Source organism: Sminthopsis crassicaudata, chromosome 3 (assembly GCF_048593235.1).
Source record: "Sminthopsis crassicaudata isolate SCR6 chromosome 3, ASM4859323v1, whole genome shotgun sequence".
Taxonomy (NCBI): domain Eukaryota; kingdom Metazoa; phylum Chordata; class Mammalia; order Dasyuromorphia; family Dasyuridae; genus Sminthopsis; species Sminthopsis crassicaudata.
Window position 1 is genome coordinate 255793762 of NC_133619.1, and position 27263 is coordinate 255821024.

The 27263-nt window shown below is 34.0% G+C and overlaps 1 protein-coding gene and 1 long non-coding RNA gene across 6 annotated transcripts in view; one reads left to right on the forward strand and one right to left on the reverse strand.

The window, feature by feature from the left end:
• Positions 1-12882, reverse strand: part of LOC141561203 (uncharacterized) — a 76157-nt gene extending 63275 nt beyond the window's left edge. The window contains exon 1 of one of the 2 annotated variants that reach the window (XR_012487986.1): positions 12712-12882. This is a non-coding gene — a long non-coding RNA (uncharacterized LOC141561203). The remainder of the gene's footprint in view (positions 1-12711) is intronic. The other variant, XR_012487987.1, reaches the window with a different exon arrangement.
• The window catches only part of DSCAM (DS cell adhesion molecule), a 750733-nt gene that overhangs the window by 664154 nt on the left and 59316 nt on the right, over positions 1-27263 (forward strand). For 3 of the 4 annotated variants that reach the window (XM_074300489.1, XM_074300491.1, XM_074300490.1), the window contains 3 exons: positions 11597-11750; positions 15510-15627; positions 18933-19096. In XM_074300489.1, coding sequence (XP_074156590.1) covers positions 11597-11750; positions 15510-15627; positions 18933-19096 — 436 coding nt within the window. Of the gene's footprint in view, positions 1-11596; positions 11751-15509; positions 15628-18928; positions 19097-27263 lie in introns of those variants that run through there. The other variant, XM_074300492.1, reaches the window with a different exon arrangement.

Below are 27263 nucleotides of genomic sequence, written 5' to 3' on the forward strand. Positions count from 1 at the left end.
GGTGTAGAAGAGGAAGTATAAGTCATTCCTTTTGGCTTCCTCGACTTTATAATGTAAATGTAATGTAATATAATGATAATTAGGATGGGGATTAGGATTCTTTCAAATAGGATACAGAATATAATTAGTTCTGATGAGGTAAAGGCTATGATTAGGGATAGTTGAAGAATGATTAATTATTTTTTTCTGGTTTCACCCAGAACTTAATGATTGAAAATCAGTACTACTAATTATACTAGAAAAATATGAGCCTCATCAGTAAATGGATACCTATAGGAATAGTCAGACTACTTCTACGAAGTGTCAGTATCAGGCAACAGTTTCAAAGCCAAAGTGGTGAGTAGATGAAAAGTGATAAAACAGTTGTCTGAGTAAACATATGATTAGGAAAGCCTGTGGAAGCCTGTTGCTACAAAGAATGTTGAGCCATAAATGCCTTCTGAGATAGAAAATGGTACTTCATAGTATTCTATGGCTTGAAGGGTGATGAAATATATTTTCTATGTTGAAGCCTGATACTAATTAGGACTCTCCTTCCGTTAGGTCAAATGGTGCTTGATTTGTTTCTGCTAGTGTAGAGATGTATCATATTATGGCAAGTGGTCATGTTGTGATGATTAGTCATCAGTTTTCTTGGGCTGTTGAAAGTGTTTTTAAGGTGAAGGATCTGTTAATCAGCATGACTGAGAGAAGAATGATGGTTAGTGATACTTTATATGAGATTGTTTGTGCAACTGCTTGTAAGGCTCCAATTAGAGCATATTTTGAGTTTGATGCTCATCCTGATCATAGAATTGAGTATATTGATAGGGATAGGATAGGATGAAAAGAAGCCCTAGATTAAAGTCTAGAAGTGTGTTGGGTATGGGTAATGGGGTTCAAATTGTTAGGGCAATGGAGAGGGCTAGAATGGGGCCAAGAACAAATATCAAGATGGAAGAGGTTAGGGGGAGGAGGGGTTCTTTTATGTCATCTGTGAATGGTTGTAGGAGACTGTAGGGTCCTACAATGTTTGGTCCTTTTTGGAATTGCATGTAGCCTAGCACTTTACGTTTGATTAGTGTAAGGAAGGCTACTGCTAGGAGGATAGGGATAATATAGAGTAGAAGGTTTAGAGTGAACATTTGTTAAAATGAGGGTTTGAACCTCTGGGAATAAATGCTTAAACTTTATACAGTTACCAACTCTGCCATTTTAACAGCCCTGTTCTTGGGAGTAGTAAATATTGAATAAGAATATTGAGATGTATTCATATGTTGATTCTAGAGCTCATTAAGGATGTTGGCCCTATTTGTCTTGTCCTTTCATACTGGGAGAAATAAATTTACAGACAGAAGTCCACCTGGATTTCTATGGTCTTAACTCAAATCACGTAGGACTTTAATCATTGAACAAAGGAATCATTTATAGCAGTTACACCATTTGGATGTCCTGATCCAACATCAAGGTCATAAACCCTATGGGCTCTCAAATAGGATAGCGCTATTATCCCTGGAGTAACTTGTTCCATTGATCAAGAGATGGTCAATTACTAGTATTTATACACTTAGATGGGTTAATCTAGGTTATTTCATTCAGAGGTTGTTTTATGCTCCCAGGGCGCCCCAACCAAAAACTATATAACTCAGTAGCTTATACAGTTTGTTCCAGTAGGTTAAATGGGAGTATGTGTTGAGTTATGTGTCTTAAACTCCACAGGGTCTTCTTGTCTTATATTAATATTCCCGCCTCTGAACGGGAAGGTCAATTTCACTGATTGGGAATAAGAGACAGCTATGCCATTTATACTAGTTCCTATTTAAGAGACAAGTGATTATGCTACTTTTGCATAGTAAGGATATAGCAGCTAAAGTTATAACTCACCAGGCAGGCAGTGCCTCTCATACTGGTAAATGCTAGAGGTGATGTTTTTGGTAAACAGGCGGGGTTTTGTTTGCCAAAGTTTCTTTTATTCCTTTTTATCTTTTCTTTAAGTGTATTCCTGAATGGGGTTAACAATATATGTAATAGAGTGCTAGTGTGAGGGTATGGCTCTTTGTTTGATTAAGTAGTAGTGGTTGTTCGGAGCTGAGTTTACATTTATGCAAGGAAAATATGTTCATGTTACTAATATTATTAGCATTATATTTTCTATATGTTAATAGAATTGTCCAATATTGAGTGTAGGGATTTTGATGGATTTTGGGGATTGAATAATAGGTGAGTTTGAGCTTTACCACTTTCTTAATTGGTGACTGCTTTTAGGCCTACAATGTTTTTGTATATGTTTCATTATCCTCTAAGGAAGTTTGTTACATGTCAAAAGAGTTGTCCCCTTTTTGAGTAGCATTTAAATTTAAGTTACGTTTGTTAGTACTTGAGTTAAATTTAAAGTTGAACTTAAATTCCTTTTTTTGGACAATCAGCTATCATTAAGTTTGATATTATAAAATCATCTATTTTGCCACATAGACGAGTTCGTTCTGACAACTGTTCTACAATAGCTCACTTAATTTTGGGAAGATGGGCTTTAATTCTTTCTCTCCAGTTTGACTGGCTAAATCATTATGCAAAAGGTATGAAGTTTAGTCTTTGCTTTTTGTCGCTTGCAGGTTTAGGAATCTTTTAAAGTTCCCTCGGTACTATCATTATCGTGCATATGTATTTATCTGTTCTATCACCTATACTAAGATGAATAAATATTTTGAAGTGTGAGGTAAATAATTTAATTGTTTCCAACTAGGACTAGGTCTAGCTCAAAATGGTCAGGGTTAGCTGAAATCTTTTTGGTGTAAGCTAAACGCTTTATTTAAGCTACATTTTGGTAATCCAAGTGCACTTTCCAGTACACTTACCATATTATGACTTTTCTCCTCTTTTTGGTGTACTCTTATTAGGTATATTTAGTTACTTTGTTGAAGAGGGTGATGGGCGGTGTGTGCACACCCTATTGCTGATTTCAATTAAGCTCTCTATTCTTTACTACTAAATCCTCTGACATATCTTTGTTTCAATATACATTTTGTTGTGTTCCAAAGTAGAAAATGTAGCCCATTACTTCCCCCTCCACATGCTATACCTTGACCTAATGTTTTTATGGTTTCATGATTTTGCTCACTTTGGAACCTTATTGGGGTGAGCTGATGATGGCGGTATATAGACTGGGCAAGCGAGAAGGGGTGAGGTGTATCGGTATATGATATGCAGTAAAAACTGCAAAGAGTAATGTGAAATGGCTCTCTGTCCAGAGAAAAATTATGGAAGAACTTGAACAGAATTTAAAAATCAATGAGAGACATTGAGGAAAAACTAAAAAAAAAAAAAAAAATATATATATATATATATATATATATATATATATATATATATATAAAAATAAAAGCCATCCAAGAAAAAAAAAAGATTATGAAACAAAAATGTTAATCAATTAGAAAAGAAGAAGATAGAGTCTAAAAAACAAAAATAACTTTGAAAATTAGAATTGGGCAAGAGGAAGCCAATAAAAGTGTGAGAGCAAGAAATGAGAAAACAGATTAAAAAGAATGGGAAAAAAATTGAGCAGAATGTGAAACATCTTATTTTGAAAATGACAGATCTAGAGAACACATCAAGGAGAGAGACTGCCTGAAAGTTGTGACTCAAAAAAGGATCTTGACACAATAATGCAAGAAATAATTCAAGAAAATTGTCCTGGAGTGATACAGCATGAGGGAAAAGTAGAAATGGGAAAAATCCATCGATCACCACCATTAAAAACACATAGGAACAGTATTGTCATATTTTGAAACCCTCAGATCACAAAGAAAATTTTGCAAGAAACAAGAAAGAACAATTTAAATATGCTAGAGCTAAAATTAGACTTGTACAGGACTTATCAGAAGCTATAATAAAAGACTGCAGCTCCTGGAATCATAGCTACCAAAAATCCAAAGAACTAGACCTAAAGCCAAAAATATCATATCCAACAAGATTATCTATAATATTGAATGAGACAAAATGGATATTAAGTGAACTTGCAGAACTTCAGGACTTTTCTATCCACCAAACTAAACCTTAATAGAAAATTTAATATATGAGACAAAGTCATAGGTCAATTTCAAGGAACTAAACATGGTTAAATTGTTTGATTTTTTTTAACATGTGAAATGAATAGCACATCTTTAAGATCGACATCAATAAAGCAGCTCAAAGCTCAAAAGAAAGATTGTGACAGAGTCAAGGTAAAAATAGTTATCATGTTATATAAATGAGGTATAAAAGAAGAATACAGAGGTATTAGAGGGCATAGGAGGGCTAGTAGTGTTGAAAACCTATTCACATTGAAATAGATTAATAAGCAACATTACAAAAATACCATGAAGGTATAGAGCCCTCCAAATTTATAAAGAAATTGGGGAGGGGAGGATAGGCAAATCATGAAGTAAAGGATGTGGAAAAAAGACAAGGGAGGGAATCCAAGTATGGGGGGAGGTTAAGTAATACCAAGGCAAATTAGGAACAAAATCAAAGCAAAGAGTTGATAGGGACAGGAAAGATGTGTGTATGTGGGGGAGGGGGGAATATGTGTGTATGTGTATGCACATATCTACAAATAGATACATAAATATATCCTTCCATAACTATAGCCTGTTTGGAGGTGAAGGAAGGGATGAAAGGGGGGAATAAAGTAAAAAAGGTGAGCAGCAGAGAACAAAAGAACAATTTACAAGAAATTAAAGATGGGCACTCATGAATATAATTTATCTACTAATATATAGATATAGAGATAGATAGATAGATATTTCTTGACCTGATAATTTGTTTTTATATATTTTGAATCCTCCCTGGATGTTCTGCTGGACACATAACAATATTCTCTTTTGTTTTTATATTCCAGATCTGTTTTTCCTTTTTTTATTCTGTTTTTAAAAATTAAATATTTTTTAAATAAATAAAACGTTAAAAAAGGAATTATCTTGGATTATCTAATTTTTGTAAAGAGCCAAATCTATCACATTGATCATCACCTAATCATTTTGTTACTGTTTTCTTAGTTCTGCTAACTTCTCTTAGTATCAGTTTATGTGAGTCTTTCCAGGCTTTTCTGAAATTAGCCTGCTCATCATTTCTTATAGAATAATAATCTTCCATTACCTTTGTATACCATAACTTATTCAGCCATTCCCCAACTGATGGCCATGTGTTCAATTTCAAGTTTCCTGCCACTACAAAAAGGGCAGCTACAAACCTTTTTGCACATGTGGGTCCTTTTCTTTCTTTTATTATTTCTTTGGGACACAGATCCAGTAGAGACATTGCTGGATCACAGTTTTTTAACCTTTTGGGCAAAGTTCTACATTGTTCTCCAGAATGGTTGGATCAGTTCACAACTCCACCGAAAATGTATTAGTGTTCAAGTTTTCTCACATCCTCTCCAACATTCATCCGTATCTTTTCCTGTCATTGTAGTCAGCTTGAGAGATGTGAAGTTGTCTTAACTTGCATTTCTCTAATAAATAGTGATTTAGAGCATTTGCTCATATGACTAAAAATGGCTTTAATTTCTTCATCTTAAAATTGTCCTTTGGCTATTTTTCAATTGGGAAATGACTTGTATTCTTATAAATCTGACAGTTCTTTATATATTTGAGAAATGAGACCTTTATCAGAAACACTGCTTGTAAAGATTTTCCCCCAGCTTTCTCCTTCCCTTCTAATCTTGGCTGCATTGGTTTTGTTTGTACAAAAAAGATTTTATTTAATGTAATCATAATTAGTCATTTTGCATTTCATAATATTCTCCAATTCTTTTTTGGCCATAAACTCCTCCCTTCTCCACAGATCTGAGAGGCAGATTAACCCTTGTTCTCCTAATTTGCTTATAGTATCACTCTTTATGTCTCAATCAAGAACCCATTTCAACTTTGTCTTTGATCCATAGTGTTAGATGTTGGTCATTGCTTAGTATCTGCCACATTATTTTCATTTTTTTCAATAATTTTTGTCAAATAGTTTTTATCCCAGGAATTAGTGTTTATCAAACACTGTATTATTATAGTCATTGATTACTGTGTCTTGTGAACCTAACCTATTTCACTGATCTACTATTCTGTTTCTTAGTCACTATCAAATGGTTTTGATGACCACTGTTTTATAATATAGTTTTAGATCTCATGCAGCTAGGCCACCTTCCTTTGCATTTTCCCCCAGTTCCAATTTTAAGGAATTATTTTCTTCATTTACCTTTTGTACCTCCTTTTACATTTGGCCAATTCTACTTTTTAAGGAATCACTTTTTTCAATCAATTTTTATCTTTCCTTTACCAAGTTGTTGACTCTTTATCTGAGTTTCTTTAACATATCATTTCTTTTCCCAATGTTCTTTTATCTCACTTATTTACTTTTCAAAATCATTTTTGAACTTTTCCAGGGGAGACTTTTTTGGACTTGAGACCAAATCATATTTGTTTTTAAGGTTTTATATGTAGGTGTTTTGCCATTGTTGTCCTTTCTTAATTTGTATTTTGATCTTCTCTGTGACCGTAGTAGCTTTCTATAATCAGGGCTTTTTATTGTTGTTTGCATATTGTCCACCTTATTTATGACTTCTTTTGAAATTGAACTCTATACCTGGGATTCTCAGTGCACTGTCCCAAGGTTCTTTCACAGAGAGAGTGGTAAAGGAGAGGCAGGGTCCTATTCTACTAGGGATCCAGGGTTGGAAGATCACTATTACATTAGGGCTGGAGAAATCATAATTGGTTCACTGGTCCACTGGACTACTGGCCTGATAAAATGGATTGTGTGAAGGCTAGGTACCTTTGGCTGGTTTGTCTGGATATTACCTATACTGGGCTGCATTCCCATTACTGAAATAAAATAGATGTGTCATGCAGTCCTAAGTTACATTGGCCTGGAAAATTGTTTCATTCCATCCATTTGTAGAATTTATTTAGAGGCTTGATTTCAAGTTGTTTCAAGGAAAACTTGGGAGAACTTAGGCAATTTATCACATTTTCTCCTTCATTACTAGTCCATATGAATTGAATATAATGGATTTATATCTAAAAAAAATTAAACTAGGCATGGTAAAATTAATGTGCTTGAAGAAGGGGAAAGGAGGTAAAATGGGGCAAAATATCCCACATTATATTTGGCAATACAATGATCCAAGACAATTCTGAAGAATTTATGATGACATGCTATTAATCCCCAGAAAATTATAAAGAATGAATACAAATTGAAGCATACATTTTTTAATTAAAACTGTGTATTTTCAAAACATATGCAGGGCAGCTAGGTGGTGCAGTGGATAGATCACCAGCCTTGAATTCAGAAGGACCCAGGTTCAAATCTGGTCTCAGACATTTAACACTTCCTAGCTGTATGACCCTGGGCAAGTCACTTAACCCCAGCCTCATGGAAAAAAAAAACATATGCATAGACAATTTTCAACATTAATCTTTGCAAAACCTTGTGTTACAATTTTTTTCCTTTTCTTTCCTCTACCACTTCCCCTAGATGGCAAGTAATCCAATATGTTAAACGTGCAATTCTATACATATTTCCACAATTATCATGGTGCATAAGAAACATAAGATTAAAAAGGAAAAATGAAAAAGAAAACAAAATGCAAGCAAACAACAATAAAAAGGTGAAAATACTATATTGTGATCCATACTTAGTTCCCACAGTCCTCTCTCTGAGTGCATGAAACATACTTTTTTTGAACCTTATTTTTATTGTGTTGTTTGGGTTTGTCAGTGTTTTCTTTCACAACATGATTAATCTGGAAACTTGCATTGCATAACTGCACAAGTATAATCTATAACAAAATTGCTTACATTCTCATTGAGGATAGAAGATAGGGAAAAATAATTTGGAACTCAAAATATATTTATAGGTAATTGGGAGGAAAATAAAATAGTATTAAGCTATGAAGACATTTTTAAAAATTACTAACATCTTTAAATAATTAATTCAGTCTTTATAAGTTTTTTAGATTTATCTTTTAATTGGTGAACAAAAATTTTTAAGATCATTTTGTATTATTATCCTTCTGCTTCAGTACCTATTCAATCATATAAACAAGAACTACATTCCTAATGGCTGAGCAAAAGGAACATAATGTATAATAAATTTTTCATCAAAAAAACAAATTCTTTCAATCTTAAGTTTTTTGGATGTGATCAAGTTATTTGTATCTTTCCTGAGTAGTAACTGATTGCTAAAATGTTACATGTTTTACAGAGGTGCTATAAAATTTGTCCACTGAACTGTTTTAATCTGTTTCCTTTTATTTCTTTTTTCAAATCATTTCTCAGTTTAAATTTTAGTTCTTTGTCCTTCAGTTTGCTTATCTTTGTCTGGTCTGATCAAGCTTAGATTTATAGGGTAAAGTCACCTTGACCTACATCCTAAGATCCAGAGCTCTTCAAAACACAGTATTACATATCCTCCTTTTTCTACTGGATCCAGAAGTATCTTGAATTTTCCAAATACCCTTTGCTTTGAAAGAATTTTCTTCTGATCTATTGTAAAGTTTATTTCTGAATTGAATAATTGAGATTTAACTATGTTATGTGTTGGAGTTTACAGTCTTTTTTCTGTAAATTCTTTCAATTAGTAAATCATTTTCTATGTTCAGACATTCTCTTGTATTATTTTCTTTATTATAGTGTCAAGGTTTTTTGTCCTGTCATTTCTTCCTGAGACACATTGTCCCTATGAATACTGTCTTAGAGATCTATTAATTTTTTTTTGCATAATGAGCATATTTTCTTTTAATATTTTGTTTTTGTTTCTTCTTCTAAGCTGTCTTTTACTTTTGTGTACTTGCATTCCATATTTATTATTCTTTTATTACTTTGGTGAAATTTGCCATTACAGACTCCATGTTTTTCTTTTCTGCTCTTTATTTTTGCCACATGAGATAAATTCTACTCTCAAAATTCTAATCTTTCTTTTAGATTACTTAGGAATAATGCATCATGTAGCCCCGTGTTCTCTTTACAGAGTCATTTGTCTCATTGAATGCTGAATTGTTTTGTTTTGCCATATTTATTCATTGATGTTTCAACTTATTTACCAGATTTGAAGACCATATTTCCTTCTATTGTTATTATTATCCATGTTGATTTATCTGTTTTCTATTAAGGGCTTTGAAAGTTCTTCTTCCTGGAATCTTTGGTACTTTCAATCTCCTCGCTTCTGTCCCTCCTCTGCCTTATTTTCTTTATTGTTCATTTCTGAATCCCTCCTCTATGATTATTGTTTTTTGGGGGTTAGATCTCAAAGTATTTCAGCTTAATCTCACCTTTGGAAAATCATAGTTCATCAGTCTAGATGTTTGTCCCAATTGACTTTTGCTGTTCAAAATTCATCCAGTAGAGTTCTGTACTCTTCCCTCTGGTTTGGTGGAGTAAAGCACTATTCTCTCTACATACAGAATCTTGTCCTAGTGATCTAACCCTTACTTTTCTGGTCCAGCATGAAGACTTCAGAGCCTACTTTTTATGGATACACATTAGGCTGTTTTCCCCAACACTGGTTGAGTCTGCTTTCTGCAACAGTAACAGAAATTGCTTTCCATGGGATTGGCAGCAATTTCTCCAATACTGGCAACCTGCCAGTTCAGAGTTGATGGTCCAGGGCTTTGCAGCATTAGCTCTTCCAAGTTACAGCATCCAGTAGGGTCTTATTCTTGAAGAACAGTGGCTAAGCTGGCTATTGAAGCCAGAAGAAACTTCCAAATCTTGGATTTGGGGTCTCTATGACATCTAAAAGAGAGATATGGGATTACTATGTAGGAAAGTATATTGCTGTAATCTTGTGTCACATCCTTGTAGCTGCTAGTACAGCCTCATTGCTGAGAGCCTCCAATGTTGATTAAGATTGCTGAGTGAACTCAATCACCATTAGTTGCAGGGTTTCTATTTTTTTTCCTTCCTTTTGGATTCTGGATATACTATGACATGAAAATGGTTTAAGCTGCTTAATCTTTGGACAAATAATTCCTGTTTTGGAAAGGTCTGAGATGTCAGGGGGATCAGAAAATTTCTGTTATTATTATTATTGTTGTTATTAATGTGACTTAAAGTTGTCATTTCTAATTGTTTTAATTCAGTTAGTGAATTGCATCCAACAAAGTTCAGTTCACTAACTGACAAAACAATTTAGATAAACTCCAACAATGAGAGTGAATAGTAAAAACATTAATATGCCAATTATCAGCAAAGGTATCAACAAAGTGATATGGTATAATAATAATGTTATTCCATTTTTATATCAACACTAAATTATATAACAATTTTTGCCCAGCATCTGGATATTATGATAGGTCCCTATGAATTGTGCCACCACACAAGAATACAATCAAGTTCATTTTGTAGTCTAGAAGCTAATGCCTCTGGTTCTACCTTGGTCATTTTTTCTGCTAGGTTAGCAAGTTATATAATAGGACCGAAAAGAGAAGGCAAAACTTTCCTCACATCTCAGAGGTATTTAACCAGTATCTTTATTCTTAGTTCTTTGTGATCACCACCCTGCCCACCACCTCCCCAGCTGCTGTTCTTTGCCCTCTCAGCTGCTTTTTTCCTTAAGTACCCATCATTATCACCCCCTCAGCTGCCATCTCCTTATTTCTCTCACAGTGCCTATTAAGTAGGCACCTAATAAATGCTTGTTGACTTGATTTGCCAAGCCTCTCCAGCTATCCTCAGACTGATTATAGGCAGACTGAGTCACTAAAATTTTGAGATTCAAAAGTTTCTTCAGCCATAGGAATAACATCTATCTTCCCCATGATTATGTAGGACTGTGAAGACCACAGTTAGCATGCTTCTGAATCATGATTTCAGCACTTTTCCCTGACTATAGGGATAATCTGAATATTCAGGTTACTCTTGTTACTTTGTTGTCTATGGCCCCATTCTTTCTGGGATTAACACCCAACTTCAATATTATGTATCATAGGAATCTAAATTTTGGTTTTTCCTGAATTTTGCTTTTTTTTCCCATTTTTTGCTCATTTTTTTTTTTGTCTTTTATCACTTGAGTTTAAAATTGAATTAAACCCAACTTTGGCTACACTTTTGAAGGTTATTGGAAAATTGAATTTTCTTTTAAATTTACTCTAAGGGAATTTCTCTTCTCTGCTGTAAGTGGCATCTGATGGAGGTATAAGATTGAAAGATTGGAAAGATGTGTTGAGCAGGGAAGAGGGAGGTCATCAAGGGCTTTGAATACCAAATAGGATGACAGGGAGTGAGTCACTGGAATTTATTGAGTAGGGGGATTAATGTTCAAATCATCAATACTTTTACTTACACTAAAGCCTTTTTTGTGGTGACATTCAAAATCCTAAATTAGTTATTATATAACTAATTCCCCTACCAAGATTATAGAGCTTAGAGCCAGAAGGGACATGAGAGATCATCTATTCCAATTTTCATTTTATTGATATGGTAACTGAGGCTTAATAACTTGTCCAAATTAAGAAATAGAACTAACATTCACATGAAGTCCTTCAATTCAAAGTCCCATATCCTTTCCATTCACTGGACTAAATTGTTCCCTTACATAATCTAAGTTTAACTTTTGCCTCTAAATGTGGAAATATTTATGTCTCCTATTACAGGTTAACAGTGAATTTGAAGCATCTCCTGATGCATTTTCCTACAGAATTCCTAACCTGAATCGGAATCAGCAATACAGTGTCTGGGTGGTGGCTGTGACTTCAGCAGGGAGAGGCAACAGCAGTGAAATCATCACTGTAGAGCCATTAGCTAAAGGTATATCTTTCTTTGGGTACTAATCAGAACTATAGTAGATATAAGCTATTTGAAAGTCTTAAAAAGTTGAATGTACCATTCCAAAGAGTGAGAGTTTTATAGAGTAAAGAGGATTGAACTTGGATCTGCACCCATGGATCATGAAATCCTAGATTTAGAGCTGAAAAGAGACATGAGAACATTAAGACTAAACCTCTCATTTTACAGAGGAGGAAATTGAGGCTAAGAGAAGTTAAGTGACAAGCAAAGGATCAAGACTTTTCTGACCCCATGGATCAACATTATATCAACTGTGCTACCTACCAAACAGTTCTACTTCTAACATTTACTAGTTATATGACTTTGGTCAAATCACTTAGCTATAGTTAGAGTCATTGAGTATTAGAATCAGAAAAGTCCTTACAAAACATCAATCATTGGGTGAATCCACAAGTATTAAGTCCTTCTTTGTGCCAGGAAAATAAAAAACAACAACAAAAATAAATTATTTGTTCCTACCTTTCAAAAAGCTTAAATTTTAAGGAAGCAATGTTTACACAAATGAGAATATGTAAGAATTTAAACAAAAGTGTTAAAAGTGTGAACATAAAGTGTCACTAAACGGAGCAAAATTTGACTCATAAGGATTTTCCTCTCTTTTTAGAAAGGGATAAACCAAAATTATCCTGAACCATCCTTTTCTCCAACCACAGGACTTGATATTGAGCATAACCTCTCTTTAGTCATTGCATACCAGCTCCCATTCAAATTTCATCCTATTTTCTAGCATCCAGGAAGTGACGACTGCATAACAAGGCTGGATTAAAGCAACCAGATTAGTGTAAATGAATAAATTAGCTGACAGCATTAATTCAGGGTGAATTTTTGCCAACATGCAAGTGATTAATTTTCTTTACAAAAGTAGAATTTTAAAGTATAGATCCATTTTAATAAAATTCATAAAAATTCAGAAATCACATACCTTTGAGTCTATCCAGGAAGAGAAGCTTATACTTTATCCTACAAGTAATCGTGAACCCCTGGAGTTTATTGAAAAGTGGTAGTTAGATGATATAGAGACAAAATAGTATAATTAGAATCAGATATCAGGAAGGTCTAAATTCAAAACTGTCCTTATGTGATCCTTTTACCTATCTAAGCCTGAGTTTTTTCATCTATAAAAGTGAGATAACAATGGTATCTATGTCACAGGGTTATTGTGATGATCACTTAAGCTAACATATAGGGACAGCTAGGTGGTGTAGTGGATAGAGCACCAGCCCTGGAGTTAGGAGGATCTGAATTCAAATGTGACCTCAGACATTTAATACTTCTTAGCTATGTGACCCTGAGAAAGTCACTTAACCCCAATTGCCTCAGCAAAAAATAATAACAATAATAATAATAACATATAAAGCACTCACTCTATAAATCTTGAATTGCTATATTAAATGCTAGTTTTTATTATCATATAGTTAAGTTAGTTAGCAAGCCACTGATTAAAATTTCTGACCTATTAAATTGTTCAAATAATTACTAGTTTTCCTCATCTACACACTGTATGCAAAGATTTTGATTATCTCTCTAGTAGTTACCCACATCTTCCCTTGTTCATCTTTAATCTCTTCCTCCTTACTGTTTTCTTTTATCTGGCTACAAATATTTTTTACATCTCTATTATCCATAAAACAATCTTTCATTGTTTTGTATGCATCATCCAATTGCCGTTTGTCTATTTCCTATTCTTTTCCTCTCCCTTTTGCCTTCAATAACTTTCTGCTTGTTGCAAGAATGTTACTGTAAAGTAAGAAATGATGAATGTACAATTCCAGTGAAACCTGTGAAGACATATGAATTGATATGAAATTTACTATTTACATGTTAATAATAACTTTATAAAAATATTAACTTAAAAATTTAAGAATTAAGAATTTAACTTAAGAATGTTGATCAATGAAATGACCAATCATTCTGAAGGAAGGAAATTATCCCACACTACAGAATTAAACACATTTTTGTGGATATGGCTTACATACAAAATTGTTTTCCTTGTTTGTTACAAGGATTTTTCCCTCTTTTCAATGGGAAGGAGATGGGCAGAATTTGGTCATCAAGAGATTGCCAAAAAGAAAAAGGAAAGAAAGAGATGGTCTCTAAAACATGTTAAAGAAACTACACAAAAGACAAGAGATTGGAGTCTAGGAAAAAAAAAAAAAACACAAACAGGACAACTTAGAAAGTTGAATGGTGAATTTATCATTTTATTCTTTTAAGTATGTTATATCTCATAGAGATTTACAACTAAATAAACAATTCCTCCTTTATCTTTTTTTGAAAATCTGTTTTAGAGTTTGTTATATTCACAATTTTTAATAGTCAGTCACAAAATAGTATTTAGATAGACAACAGATATCTGAATGCCTTATTATTAGCTCATTCTCCAAGGTCTTTCTTACTTTCTCTAGAAAACTAAAATAGTAATTAATACAAATTCCTATTAAAGGAAAACAAAATGATTACATTTAGCAGTAACCCAGGGAGCCTATTTATTCTTTGGGGAACCCAAACTAACTAGAATTCTAGGTATATTAGATAATTTAGTGACTTCTTCAGAATGTCTAAACTGTTCCCCAAGAAAGGAACTTCCAGGTCACATGAACAATGTTCAGTCTCCATTAATTTTTTTTTTTAAGTGGAGGGAGAATTATATATAAGAAGTAGATTAAGAAAGCAGATGCTTAACAAGACAAAAACAACCAAGAGGCTTGGGAACAACTCAGAAATTTAACTCTTGCTGAAGAATCTCTGCCACTACTGCCCGTTCCCACATCATCTTATTAAAATCAGCATGAAACATTGAATTAGTTTAGTTACATGGTGGGAAAGAAATGTGGAAAGAGCAAAGAATCAGGTTTTCTTATACTTGAAGTAGCCCCTAGGTTAGGGAATCCTAATACAAGCTTTGCCCCCCAAAACAACAACAATAACAAAAAAACAGTTATGCTAGCCCATAAAATGGGACAGATGCTGAGTCAGCTAGCAGAAGAAATAAATAACCATGAAGTTCAGCACTCTATGCATTGTGTCACCTACAAATTTAGAAAAGAATTTAAGGATGGACTTCAAGCTATATTATGAACCAATAATCATTGAAACTAATTGTTGTTATTTTTTAAGTCAATGAAATAGACTAGAAAAAATAAAAATCAGAATGAACAGGATTTAATAAACCCCAAAATATTATTTAGAAAAGAAGTTCCTATTTGACAAAAACTGTTGGCAAAACTTGAAATCTATCTGGCAGAAATTAGAGTTAGGCAAAATTCCTACATCATATTCCAAAATAAATTCCATATATATATATATATATATATATATATATATATATATATATATATATATATATATATATATATATATATATATATATATATATATATATAAGATCTGAATATTAAGGATCATATCATAATAAATTACAATAAAGCCAGATTTTATACCTTTCACAATTTGGGGTAAGGGATAGATTCTTAACCAGAAAAAAAGGAAGAGAGGCAAAAACAAAAGATAAAATTGAAAAGCTTTTACAGAAACAAAATTAGTGCAGCTAGGATAAGAATAGAAGCAATGAACTAGGGAAAAAAAATAAGGAAATGGTATGTTATTAATTAACTATATTACCCTAGTCTTTTATTTTATGTCATTACATTTAGGAAAGCCAAGAGTCATTCTATATTTAAGAGTATCTTATAATCAATTTTTTTGTTTTTCCTTCTTCAGCTCCAGCTAGAATTCTGACTTTCAGTGGTACTGTAACTACCCCATGGATGAAAGACATTGTCCTCCCTTGTAAGGCCGTTGGGGATCCATCACCTACAGTGAAATGGATGAAAGATAGGTAACCAGCAACATAATATTTAACTTCTGAGAAAATCTTAAAATTATTTGATAATAAGCTATATGGTTTACATAGACAAATAAGAATATGTGTGTTGCCCTTACTTTGTTTAAGACCTTTATCCAGCTGTTATTTATTTAACTTTATCTTTTAGGAAATCTTATTAGACATCACTATTGTGAGAAGTAACCTCCTAATAATTCTTCTGGTCTCTTCCTTTCACCAATCAATTCTTTCTATGGTTATCAAAATATTTTTTTTCTTAATGACCACTTCCCTATTTAAGTGCCTTCAGTAGCTCCCTCTTATCCATCGTGTAAAATGTAAATTTTTTGCCCAGTATGTAGACTTCCTATGATTTTCATCCTACCATGCAATTATATTTTTAATTATTTACTTATTTACTCCTATAACATGCTCTTTTCTCAGCTCTACCTATTGAAATCTTTCTCTTCACTTAAGCCTAGCTCAGGTACCATCCAATTCATCAAGTCTTACCTGATTATCCTCTAGCTCAATGTTACTTCTTCATTCTTAAGTTTTCTTAGATCATTTTTCTTTGAATATCTGTTTTACACATTTTCTATTGAATTTATTGCATAAATTCAAGATCCTTCTCCATTTATCCCACTAGCATTAAATAACAAGTCTTTGTATACTTGGTGCTTGACACAGTACCTCTGTCTTTTTCTCTCCCTTCCATAAATAAACAGACAAGCAGATATAGATATAAAATATCTAAGTCTAATAAATAAACATTAATAATAAAATAGCTAAGCTAGCCAAATAAAAGATGTTAGAAAACAAGACCAAATTTTCAGAGTCGAGGAAGAATCATAATAAATGAATTATAAATAAAGACAATAATTAAAAACTATTATTACCAATTATATGCCAACAAAAAAAAAACTATTTAAATTAAATAAATCAATATTTTCCTTCTAAAAAATAAAATTGATTAATTGGAAATAATAGTTTAAAGAAACCAATCTCAGAAAATTAAATTGAATAAGACAAAGGAGGGAAAATCCTGTATTTATTCAATTAATAATTAATTTCAATATCAACTAAATTGTTTCATTCTATGAAATACCAATAATACTACAAAAGGATTATATCATGAAGTTTAAAAATATCAAAATTTATGTGAAGAAATAATGGTAGTCAAAGGAATAAATGGGCAGTGAGGGAGTGGGAAAGCAATATTTAGCAGCATCTAATAATCAAAGAGATAATAAGCCCAACAAACAATTAAATGTGAGCATTGTATTCAATAAAATCAAAGATCCCCAACTACCCAGGAAAGGTTCACTATTCACCAAAAATTGTTGAGCAAATTGGAATGCAGTCTGGTAGCAATTAAGACATAGTCCATCTCAAACTATCTGCCAAAAAAACCCTCCATAATGAAAAGTTTAGGTACAAACAAATTCAATGCAATTAAAATTAAAAGCCAAAAAACATTATTGGGAGGGGAAAAGCATCTAGCAAATTCCTTTGACACAAATCTCCTACCCAAAACATAACAAACTGAATCATATATGTGTAAGAGTGACTTCCAAATAAATAATTAAAGTACATAATGAGGTAGTTCTCAGAGGAATAAATCCAAGCTACTAACAGCCATATGAAAAAGTATGTTCTCAATCACTAATAATTAAAGAAATCAAAATTTTAAAAACTCTGAAAATCTATTGGACATGCAGGAGATAATGTACAATGACAAAAAAAAATAAAAAACAGTTGTTGAAGGGTCTTTGGGGAAACAGGCATACTAATGCACTGTTTCAGATCTATGATTTGATCTAGACATTCTGGAAATCTATTTTGGCATTTAAGAGTACTAATCTTAGATATCCAAAAAGTTTCTAAACTGTTACACTCTTTGACTCAGTTACATGACTATTGTGTCCTGCTTTCTAGAGACCCACGTTGGGTGACAAAACATACCATTTCTTTCTAGAGCCCCTACGCTGGGGTGATTAAAATATACTTTCCTAGTGGAGAAGTGATGAGGCGGGACTCCCAAGGATGGTGGAAAACAGAGTTTGTTTATTTCAAAGATGTGTCCCTTTATATAATGTAACAAAAACAACACAGTGTCATGTGGGACCACAAACAATTTGCTATTGTACATAGTTTGCCACCTGGTATCATTCTTCCATCTGGTAGCATTCTGCTTCAATCTCAACACAGGTTGTCACTGCCCCCTGACAAAGGTAGAGAGCCCTTAGGGAAGATGGAGAGCAGAACCAGACCCAGACATTCTTATCAGGTTCCCTCTAGGCTGAAGGGTCTTAATACCTTATCCAGAGTTTCCCCACTGTCTGTGACCCTCTATACATGACAAAAGGATATATACCTAGAGCATTTATATTTCACAGCTACATTTCATAATATAAATATATTTGCAGATGCCCAAACTGTGCTTTAAAAAAAGCAGAAAATGTTAGCATGAAAAAATATCTAGTTAACATTAATTTACTTATAATTAAAATTCAATGTAAATAACAAAACTCTCTGGGTTAAAGTATACATTTTACTAAGTAGTCATTCTTTAAATGAGTAAGTAATCCATGGGTGTGTCTATGATGCATTTCTTTTGACTGAATACAAATCATAAATTCCTCAATATTTGAAAAGAATTGTAATTTAAGAGACTTCCACAATGGACAAACAAAGCAAATTGAAGTTAATAGATTATAAAATTCATTGAATTACCCCTGGAGCATTTTTGGCTCAAATGACACTTTGATCCAAAGAATTCCTCTTTGAAGAAATAAGAATTTGTGCTGGATAATAAAATAATGTAAGTTCCCATTGAGCATTAAGTATCTCCATATGTACAAGAGTAGGGAACTAAATAAAATTAAAATTCTCTCTCTTGATGTCCTGAAATATTAAAACAAAACAAAGAAATAAAAATTAATTTAATTCTCATTAATTATATTATCACATTTTAGGGTCACATAGAATATGAAAGGAACACCATGAAGTAAGGAAATATCTAGATTCAAATCTTGTCTTTTATACATATTAGCTATGAAATCATGGTTGTGTTACTTAACCTCTCATTGCTGCAGACAACACTGGACTTCATAAGTAACATGAGTTATTTAATAGAAAGTTTCCACATCAAGGAAGTTGTACTTCCAGGCCAAAAAGAATAATCAAAAAATATGAGATTGTATTGTATCCAAATTTCAATTTAGTTTCTAAAGGAATTTTTGTATTTTCTTCCTCAGTTTTAACTAATTTTGATTTTAATTTGTTAAATTTGTTCACATTTTTTTCCTGTGAGGTAGTAACGGGATACCCAGTCTAGTAATGGTTGATGGGCGAAGAAGCATCTTCAGCAATGGCAGTTTTGTCATCCGCACTGTGAAAGCAGAGGATTCTGGATATTATAGCTGTGTTGCCCATAACAATTGGGGATCAGATGAAATTATTTTAAATTTGCAAGTACAAGGTAAGAAATTGTTCTTTTGGGAGATTTTTGTTTAAAAAAAAAAGCAACTTATCTACCTAGTTAAAAATGAAGACAAAAAGGGACATTACTGAGCATACAAACAAATGGACTACTACTCTAAACTGATTAAAAAACAACAACAGTATAATCCTAGGAAGAAATTAGGTTTTTAGCATGATAGTAGGGAAAGATATTTTAAAATTTTTTTTCTAATTTTGTTCTTTTCAACAAATAAATTCTGAATATGCACATAAACTATTGCAACATATCTGTGTATTGTCTGATTTTTCTTGAAGAGTTGTAAATAGAAGTACATACTTATTTGAAGTGATTTGATTATACTCAAAGCATAAAATAAGCTTTTTGAGTTTCAGAATTCAGGGGAAATTTTCAGTTGTATGCCCAAAGGGCTATAAAACTGATTATACCCTTGATCTAGCAGTACCACTACTATATCCCCAAGATAGAGAGAAAAGGACGCACATAACAGCTCTTTTTGTAGTGACAAAGATTAGAAAATAAGTAGATGCCCATCAACTGGGGAATGGCTGAAAAAGTTATGGTATATGAAAGTAATGGGATATTATTGTTCTATTAAAAATGATGGGGGTAGGTAGTTGGTATAGTAGATAGAGCTCCAGCCCTGAAGTCAGGAATACCAGAGTTGAAATCTGACCTCAGACACTTAACACTCCCTGGCTGTGTGATCCCGGGCAAGTCATTTAATCCCAACTGCCTCAGGAAAAAAAAAAAAAAAAAAAATGATGAACAAGCTGGTTTTATAAAGATCCGGAAAGATTTATGTGAACTGATAATTCAACAAAACAAACAGAATCAGGAATATATTGTATACAGTAACAACAACATTGTGTGATCAAATATGACAGACTTAGTTCTTCTCAGAAGTTCACTGATCCAAGGCAATCCCAATAAACTTTGGTTTGAAAATGCTATCACATCCAGAGAGAAAACTATGGAGACTGGATGTAAATCAGCACATGCCATATTGACTTTTTTTCTTTTTCTTCTGTTTTTTCTTTCTCTCATGTTTTTTCCCTTTTGTTCTGATTTTTCCCTCCCAATATGATTCATGAGAAAATATATAAAAAAATGAATGTACAGAAAAAATATTTCTACATGTAACGGGGGAAAACAAAATTTAAAAAAAGAATTATGTACTTGAATCAAAATAAGATTCTCGGTACTCTATAATCATCTTCCATAATAACTTGACTGTATCAGTAATAATTTACTGCCCTGTGATATAATAAAAGGAAGACATATTTGCGATCTCCTAAATTAAAAAAAAACATTTAGTTGTGTTAGAAATCTTTAGTCTAATATTAAAGATTTCCAGCTTTTAAGTTAATACATAAGTTTGAACTTATTGTCAGTTTATAACATTGTGTTGCTGTAATGAAATATCACTGCATAATATATTGTATGTGCGTTATAACCAAAAGGTATTGGTTGACATTTTTAAGCATATTAAAGGTGTTTCACATTTGAGATGCCTATAAATTTTTGTAACAATTAGTCCACCATTATTGGGAATTAACCAGCAAATATTGTGCCATCAAATATAATAATGAATTAATTTTAAGTGAAGCAAAACTTTCTTTAGAACAAAACCTAGAACAAGTCAGTCAATTTTTTAAAGATTAATGAGTAAGTATAAAGGTCTTGGTGTTGTTCTCTGCATTTTTTCTATGTCTCTTATGAGAGTAACTGTAATGTTCAGGCTAGCTTTCTGAAGGACCTCAGGATCAGCCTGTGTCCTTGGTCTTCCTGGAGAAGTGATGAAGGCAGGACAGCCACCATGAGGCTGGTCAAAGATGGAATACCTATCTTCCAGTCCTTCTTAACCCTTATATACCTTATTGTAATTACATCATTACAGCATACTGAGTGCATGTGAACTAGAGAAGCATAACATCACCATGCTAAGTACAAAGTATATGTATACAAGAGAACCATTATCTCATCAATTCCACTGAGTTAATACCTTGTTTCAATATGCTTTTGCAGAGTTCTCTCCTGCTTTCTTTTGTTTTAGAACACAGGTGATCACGTCCTCCCTGACTTCTCAGGGAGGTGAGAACACCAAGACAGATATTGTTAACAAGTTTCCTCTGGGCTGAAGGATCTTAATTGAAACAGGCATACATAAATCCATCAGCATGGGAGGTATTACACAAGCACACAGTAATATAACACAGGCTAATAGTGATGTAATAAACAACATGAATCAACATGAGGAATTATACATGTCCATAAGTCCTAGAGATAGTCCAAAACCAGTGGATTGTCCATTACTTCATGTCTTAGGGAATCCAATGATTCCTGCTGGTTTTGAAGTTCTGCAGCAGTCTCATCAACAATTTTTGCTGTTCATGAGTCGATTGCCATAAATGCCATGTTCTTTCAGTAGTAGGCACAATCCACAATGGAACCATCTGATGTTTCTTGGGTCTTCTCCATCTCTCTCTGATGAACAAGGTGAATAGTTCATTGGGACCCATGTGATTCCTTCTCCATCTGTAGAGATACAAGCAAACCCTCTCCCCCAAGCAGTTAACTTGTCTGGTCCCTTCCATGCACCACTTTCTGGATCTCTCTACATCACCTGGTGATTATCTAAAGATAGTAGAGCTGCTCGAACTGAACACTGCCCTTCTGGTGGGTAATAAAACCTGTCTGCTGGAGCCAGTGCATCTTTATCAAAAATCAAAAAATTAATGATATAAAGAGCTAGGATTACTGTGGCTCCCCCTTTCTTTTGTTTCTGGAGGAGTATCTCAATGTCTCTATTTCTCTTCTCTACTATTGTCTGTCCTTGAGGATTAAAAGGTATGCCAGTAGTGTGTAAAATCTGATACTGTGCACAAAAGTGTGCAAAATGTTTAGAAGTATATGCAGGTCCATTATCTGTTTTTATTACTTGTGGCACACCCATGATTGTAAAAGCTTGTATGAGGAATTCAGTGGCTACTTGGGCAGTCGATTTTGCTGCTGGTTTTGCAAAAGTAAATCCCGAAAAGGTGTCTATTATAATATGGATAAAAGACAAACAATCAAAAGATTTATAATGGGTCACATTCATTTGCTAAATTTCATTGGATCTCAAACCACAAATGTTTTCCCCTGGAGGGAGCATAGGAGCATTGAAAGGAAGGCAAGTTGTAGAGGCTTTTATTATGCTCTTACTACTATGCTCTTTTGTTATGCCAAATTGAAAATGTAAAGCTTGAGCAGCTTGATGATATTTAGAATGAGATTCTTGGGCTGCCTCAAATAAAGGAACATTGGCTAACAGGGTTAGAAGGCTTTGAATTTCCATCAAAAATAGGATCTGGAAATCTACTATGAGAATGGTCATGTAAGATATAAATCTTACCTGGATGCTTTCTCACTTGCTCTTGAAGTTCCTTAAAGAACTGATATATATATATTAGAGACAACAAATCTTATTTGGGCTATGGCAATTCTTTGTACCATACCTACTGAATAATCTGAATCAGATATTATATTTACATCTCCTGGATAATAAGTAAAAGCTAACATGATTACATATAATTCATTCTGCTGAGTGGACTGAAAAGGAGTTCTGATTACTCTCTTTATAGTTAAATCATGAGAGTACATAGCATAAATGTTATATTTGGATGCATCTGTAAAGATAGTTGGTCCTTTAAAAGAAGCCTTAGTAACCTTTTTTTCAAAAATCCATTGCCCTTTATTTAATAGCTGAGTTATCTTTAATGGAGACCCATGTGTAAAATTTGGAGCTGTAGCCAACAAAATTTGACACTCTGGGATGGTTTCACAGCATACATTAATTTGTGCATTGGTATAAAAGGTGTATATCTTGTCAGATTTTAACCCAGATAATTTTACTACTCACTTAATGGCCTTTAATAAAATTCTAGCCACAAGAACTGGGTAAGGAGTAAGGCTTTGTTCTGGTTGTGCTGGGAGGTTCACCCACTCTATCATACTGTGTCCTTGATGAAGGATTGCTGTGGGTGCCTCTTTTGTAACAAAAACTGGTATTTCCAAGGATATTTGAAAGTCGTTTAAGTGGAAGACTGATTCACCAGTGTGGGTAGAACAGTGGCCCTTAAGAAGTGATAAAATTCAGGCCTTATTAGACATAGTGAAAGAACAACTTGAACAACTCAAGTCCTTGGAATTCCCCAGTATTTGTGGTGAAAAAGAAATTTAGAAAATGGAGGATGTTAACTGATCTAAGAAGAGTAAATGAACAGATAGAAACTATGGGAACTCTTCAACCTGGACTTCCATATCCTACTCAGTTGCCAAGAGAATGGCTTTTTTGGGTTATAGACATTAAGGATTGTTTCTATTCTATCCCTCTAGATAAGGAGGATATGAAAAGATTTGCTTTTTCAGTGCCTAGTGTTAATTTGGCTGAGCCTTATAAAAGATATGAATGGACAGTTTTGCCACAGAGAATGAAAAACAACCCTACTATGTGCCAAATGTATGTTGCTGCTGCTCTTGCTCCAGTAAGAAAAGCATTTCCAAAAGTAATATTGTTACATTATATGGATGATATTTTGGGATGTGTGCCTGAGGAACAAATGTTAGAAGCATGTCTACAAAAGACCATGGAAACACTAAAGTATTACAAACTGCATATAGCTACAGAAAAAATTCAAAGACAAGCTCCTTTTCAATATTTAGCATATGAAGTATATTCTAAGACACTCACAGTACAAAAGCTTTCTTTAAGAACAGAGAAGTTGAACACCTTAAATGATTTCCAAAAATTAATAGCATCCAATGGATGCTTCCAGTGTTAGGCTTAACTACCAATCAACTGCAACCTCTATATGACATTTTAAGGGGAGACAGTGCTTTAAATTTACCATGCCAGATTACAAAAGAAGCACAAGAGACTTTGAGAGAAGTTGAACTGGCTTTATCCAATGTGGTTGAAAGAGTCACTCAAAAACCCTTGGAAATATCAGTTTTTGCTACAAAAGAGGCACCCACAGCAGTCCTTCGTTAAGGAGATAGTGTGATTGAATGGGTGACCTCCCAGCACAACCAGAACAAAGCCTTACTCCTTACCCAGTGCTTGTGGCTAGAATTTTATTAAAGGCCATTAAGAGAATAGTACAATTATCTGGGATAAGTCCTGAAAAAATATACACATTCTATACTAATGCACAAATTAATGTATGCTGTGAGACCATTCCAGAACGGTAAATTTTATTGGCCACAGCTCCAAATTTTGCACATGGGTCTCCATTAAAGATGGCTACTACATAATTGGTGATAGATTTTTGAAGAAAAGGTTTCTAAGGTTCTTCTTAAAGGACCAACAGTCTTTACAGATGCCTCCAAAGAAAATATTTGTGCAGTATGCTCTCATGATTTAACCATAAAGAGAGTAGTCAGGACTCCTTTTCAGTCCACTCAGCAGAATTAATTATTTGCTATCATGCTAGCTCTTACTTATTACCCAGGAGACGTAAATATAATTACTGGTTCAGCCTATTCAGTAGGTGTAGTACAAAAAATTGCCATAGCCCAAATAAAATTTGTAGCCTCTAATATTTATCAGCTCTTTAAGGAACTTCAAGAGCAAGTGAGAAAGCATCCAGGCAAGATTTATATCTTGCATGTCCACTCACATAGTGGACTTCCAGATCCTATTTTTGATGGAAATTCAAAGGCAGATAGCCTTTTAACTATGTTAGCCAGTACTCCTTTATTTCAGGAAGCACAAGAATCTCATTCTAAATATCATCAGGCTGCTCGAGCTTTACGTTTACAATTTGGAATAACAAAAGAGGAAACTAAGGAGCATAGTAAAAAGCTGAACAGCTTGCCTTCCTTTCCACACTCCTACACTCCCTCCAGGAAAGAATCCTTGTGGTTTGAGACCCAATGAAATCTGACAAATGGATGTGACCCACTATAAATCTTTTGGTCATCTGTCTTTTATCCATATGGTAGTAGATACCTTTTCAAGATTAACTTTTGCAGTGCCAATGTCAAAAGAGACAGCCCGAGTCGTCACTGAATTTCTTATCCAAGCATTTGCAATTATGAGTGTGCCACAAGAAATAAAAACAGATAATGGACCTGCATATTCTTCTAAACATTTTGCACACTTTTGTGCACAGTACAAGATTTCCACCACTGGAATACCTTTTAATCCGCAAGGTCAGACAATAGTAGAAAGAAGAAACAGAGACATTAAGACACTCCTCCAAAAACAAAAGAAAGGGGGAGCCACAGGTAACCCTAGAGAACTTCTAAATTTAGTTCTCTATACCATTAATTTTCTAATTTTTGACAAAGATGCCCTGGCTCCGGCAGACAGGAGATTGAGCCAGAGAACTATCCAGACAACCTGAGTTCTCACCTAACATCAGAGAACTGTCCAGACAACCTGAGTTCTCACCTAACATCAGAGAACTGTCCAGACAACCTGAGTTCTCACCTTGTAATCCTAACAGTTCAACTTCTTTGTTCTGAAAGCTTTTGTACTGTAAGCACCTTAGGATATACTTCATATCCTAAATAATGAAAAGGAGTGTGTCTTTGAATTTTTTCTGGAGCTATATGCCATTTGTATTTCCTTAGTATTTCTATGGTCTTTTGTAGACATGCTTCCTACATTTGCTCATCAGGTACACACCTGAAGATATCATCCATGTAATGTAATAACATTATTTTTGGAAATGCTTTTCTTACTGGAATAAGAGCAACAGCAACATAAATTTGGCACATAGTAGAGCTGTTTTTCATTCCCTGTGGCAAAATTGTCCATTCATATCTTTTATAAGGCTCAGCTAAGTTAACACTGGGCACTGAAAAGGCAAATCTTTTTATATCCTCCTTATCTAAAGGGATAGAACAGAAACAATCCTTAATCCTATAACCCAAAAAGGCCATTCTTTAAGCAATTGAGTAGGAGATGCAAGTCCAGGCTGAAGAGTTCCCATAGTTTCCATCTGTTCATTTACCTTTCTTAAATCAGTCAACATCCTCCATTTTCCAGATTTCTTTCTTACAACAAATACTGGGGAATTCCAAGGACTTAGAGAAGATTGTAGGTGTCTTTGGTCAAGTTTCTCCTGTACTATATTAATAAGGCCTGAATTGTATCACTAGCTAAGGACCACTTTTCTATCCACACTGGTATATCAGTTTTCCAGTGGATAGGAATAGGTGAAAGTGTTGGCAGGCCTTCAACAGCAGCCCTGCCTAAAAAATCAAAGAATTCATTTGTAATCATAATTGTTGTAAAATATCTCTTCCCTACAGATTAATGGGGATATTTTCAACTATAAAAGTAGTAAAAACTCCTGTATTGCCTTCAAAAGTCCATCTCAAAGGTGTAGCATTAACTTCAGCTGCTATTGATCCTCCTACACCAGACATGTAGGTGTCTGCCTTAATCGTTGGCCAGTGACTGGGCCAGTTGGTACCTCTAATAATTGTTAGGATTACTAGGTGAGAACTCAGGTTGTCTGGATAGTGACAAGGTGAGAATTCAGGTTGGACAATTACAAGGTGAGAACTCAGGTTGACTTGATAGAAGGAGCAAGCTCATTGGCTGAAGTGGTTCTTCCCAGAAGCCCTTGCATTATCCCACGCTCATTCTCTGGGAGAATAAAAAAGAGGACACCCAGAGATAGAAGAAAACTCTGCATTGCATCAGGCTTGACGGGGCTCTCTGCAGGAAGGGAAGTCACTTCTCTGGACAAGAGTTAACAGCAACTACCTGGAGACAACGGTTCGTTACAGGAAGAAGAATCTGTCGGAGAGATTTGAGTAGAAGACACAGCAGAAATAATAATTCTGTATGATCTGCACCAGTGTCTACCAATCCTTCTAATAGTACACCATTTATATGGATAGTGAGTATAGGACAGTCAGCTATAACAGCTGCAGTCTAGAATATTCCTGGATTCTGTTGTTGGGAGTCAAAAATCTAGGTAAATATCACCAGATTGTCTATCAAGAGTGTGTATCAGTAAATCTGATGCTACTACTTCTCCTGGTTGATAAGTCACACTTTGTCTACCTATATTAGTGACTGGGATATTAGCTACACATTCCCCAGTTTCCCACATCAGTATATTGATGAACACTGTTTTGTAAGCACTCTCAGGAGGTGAAATGG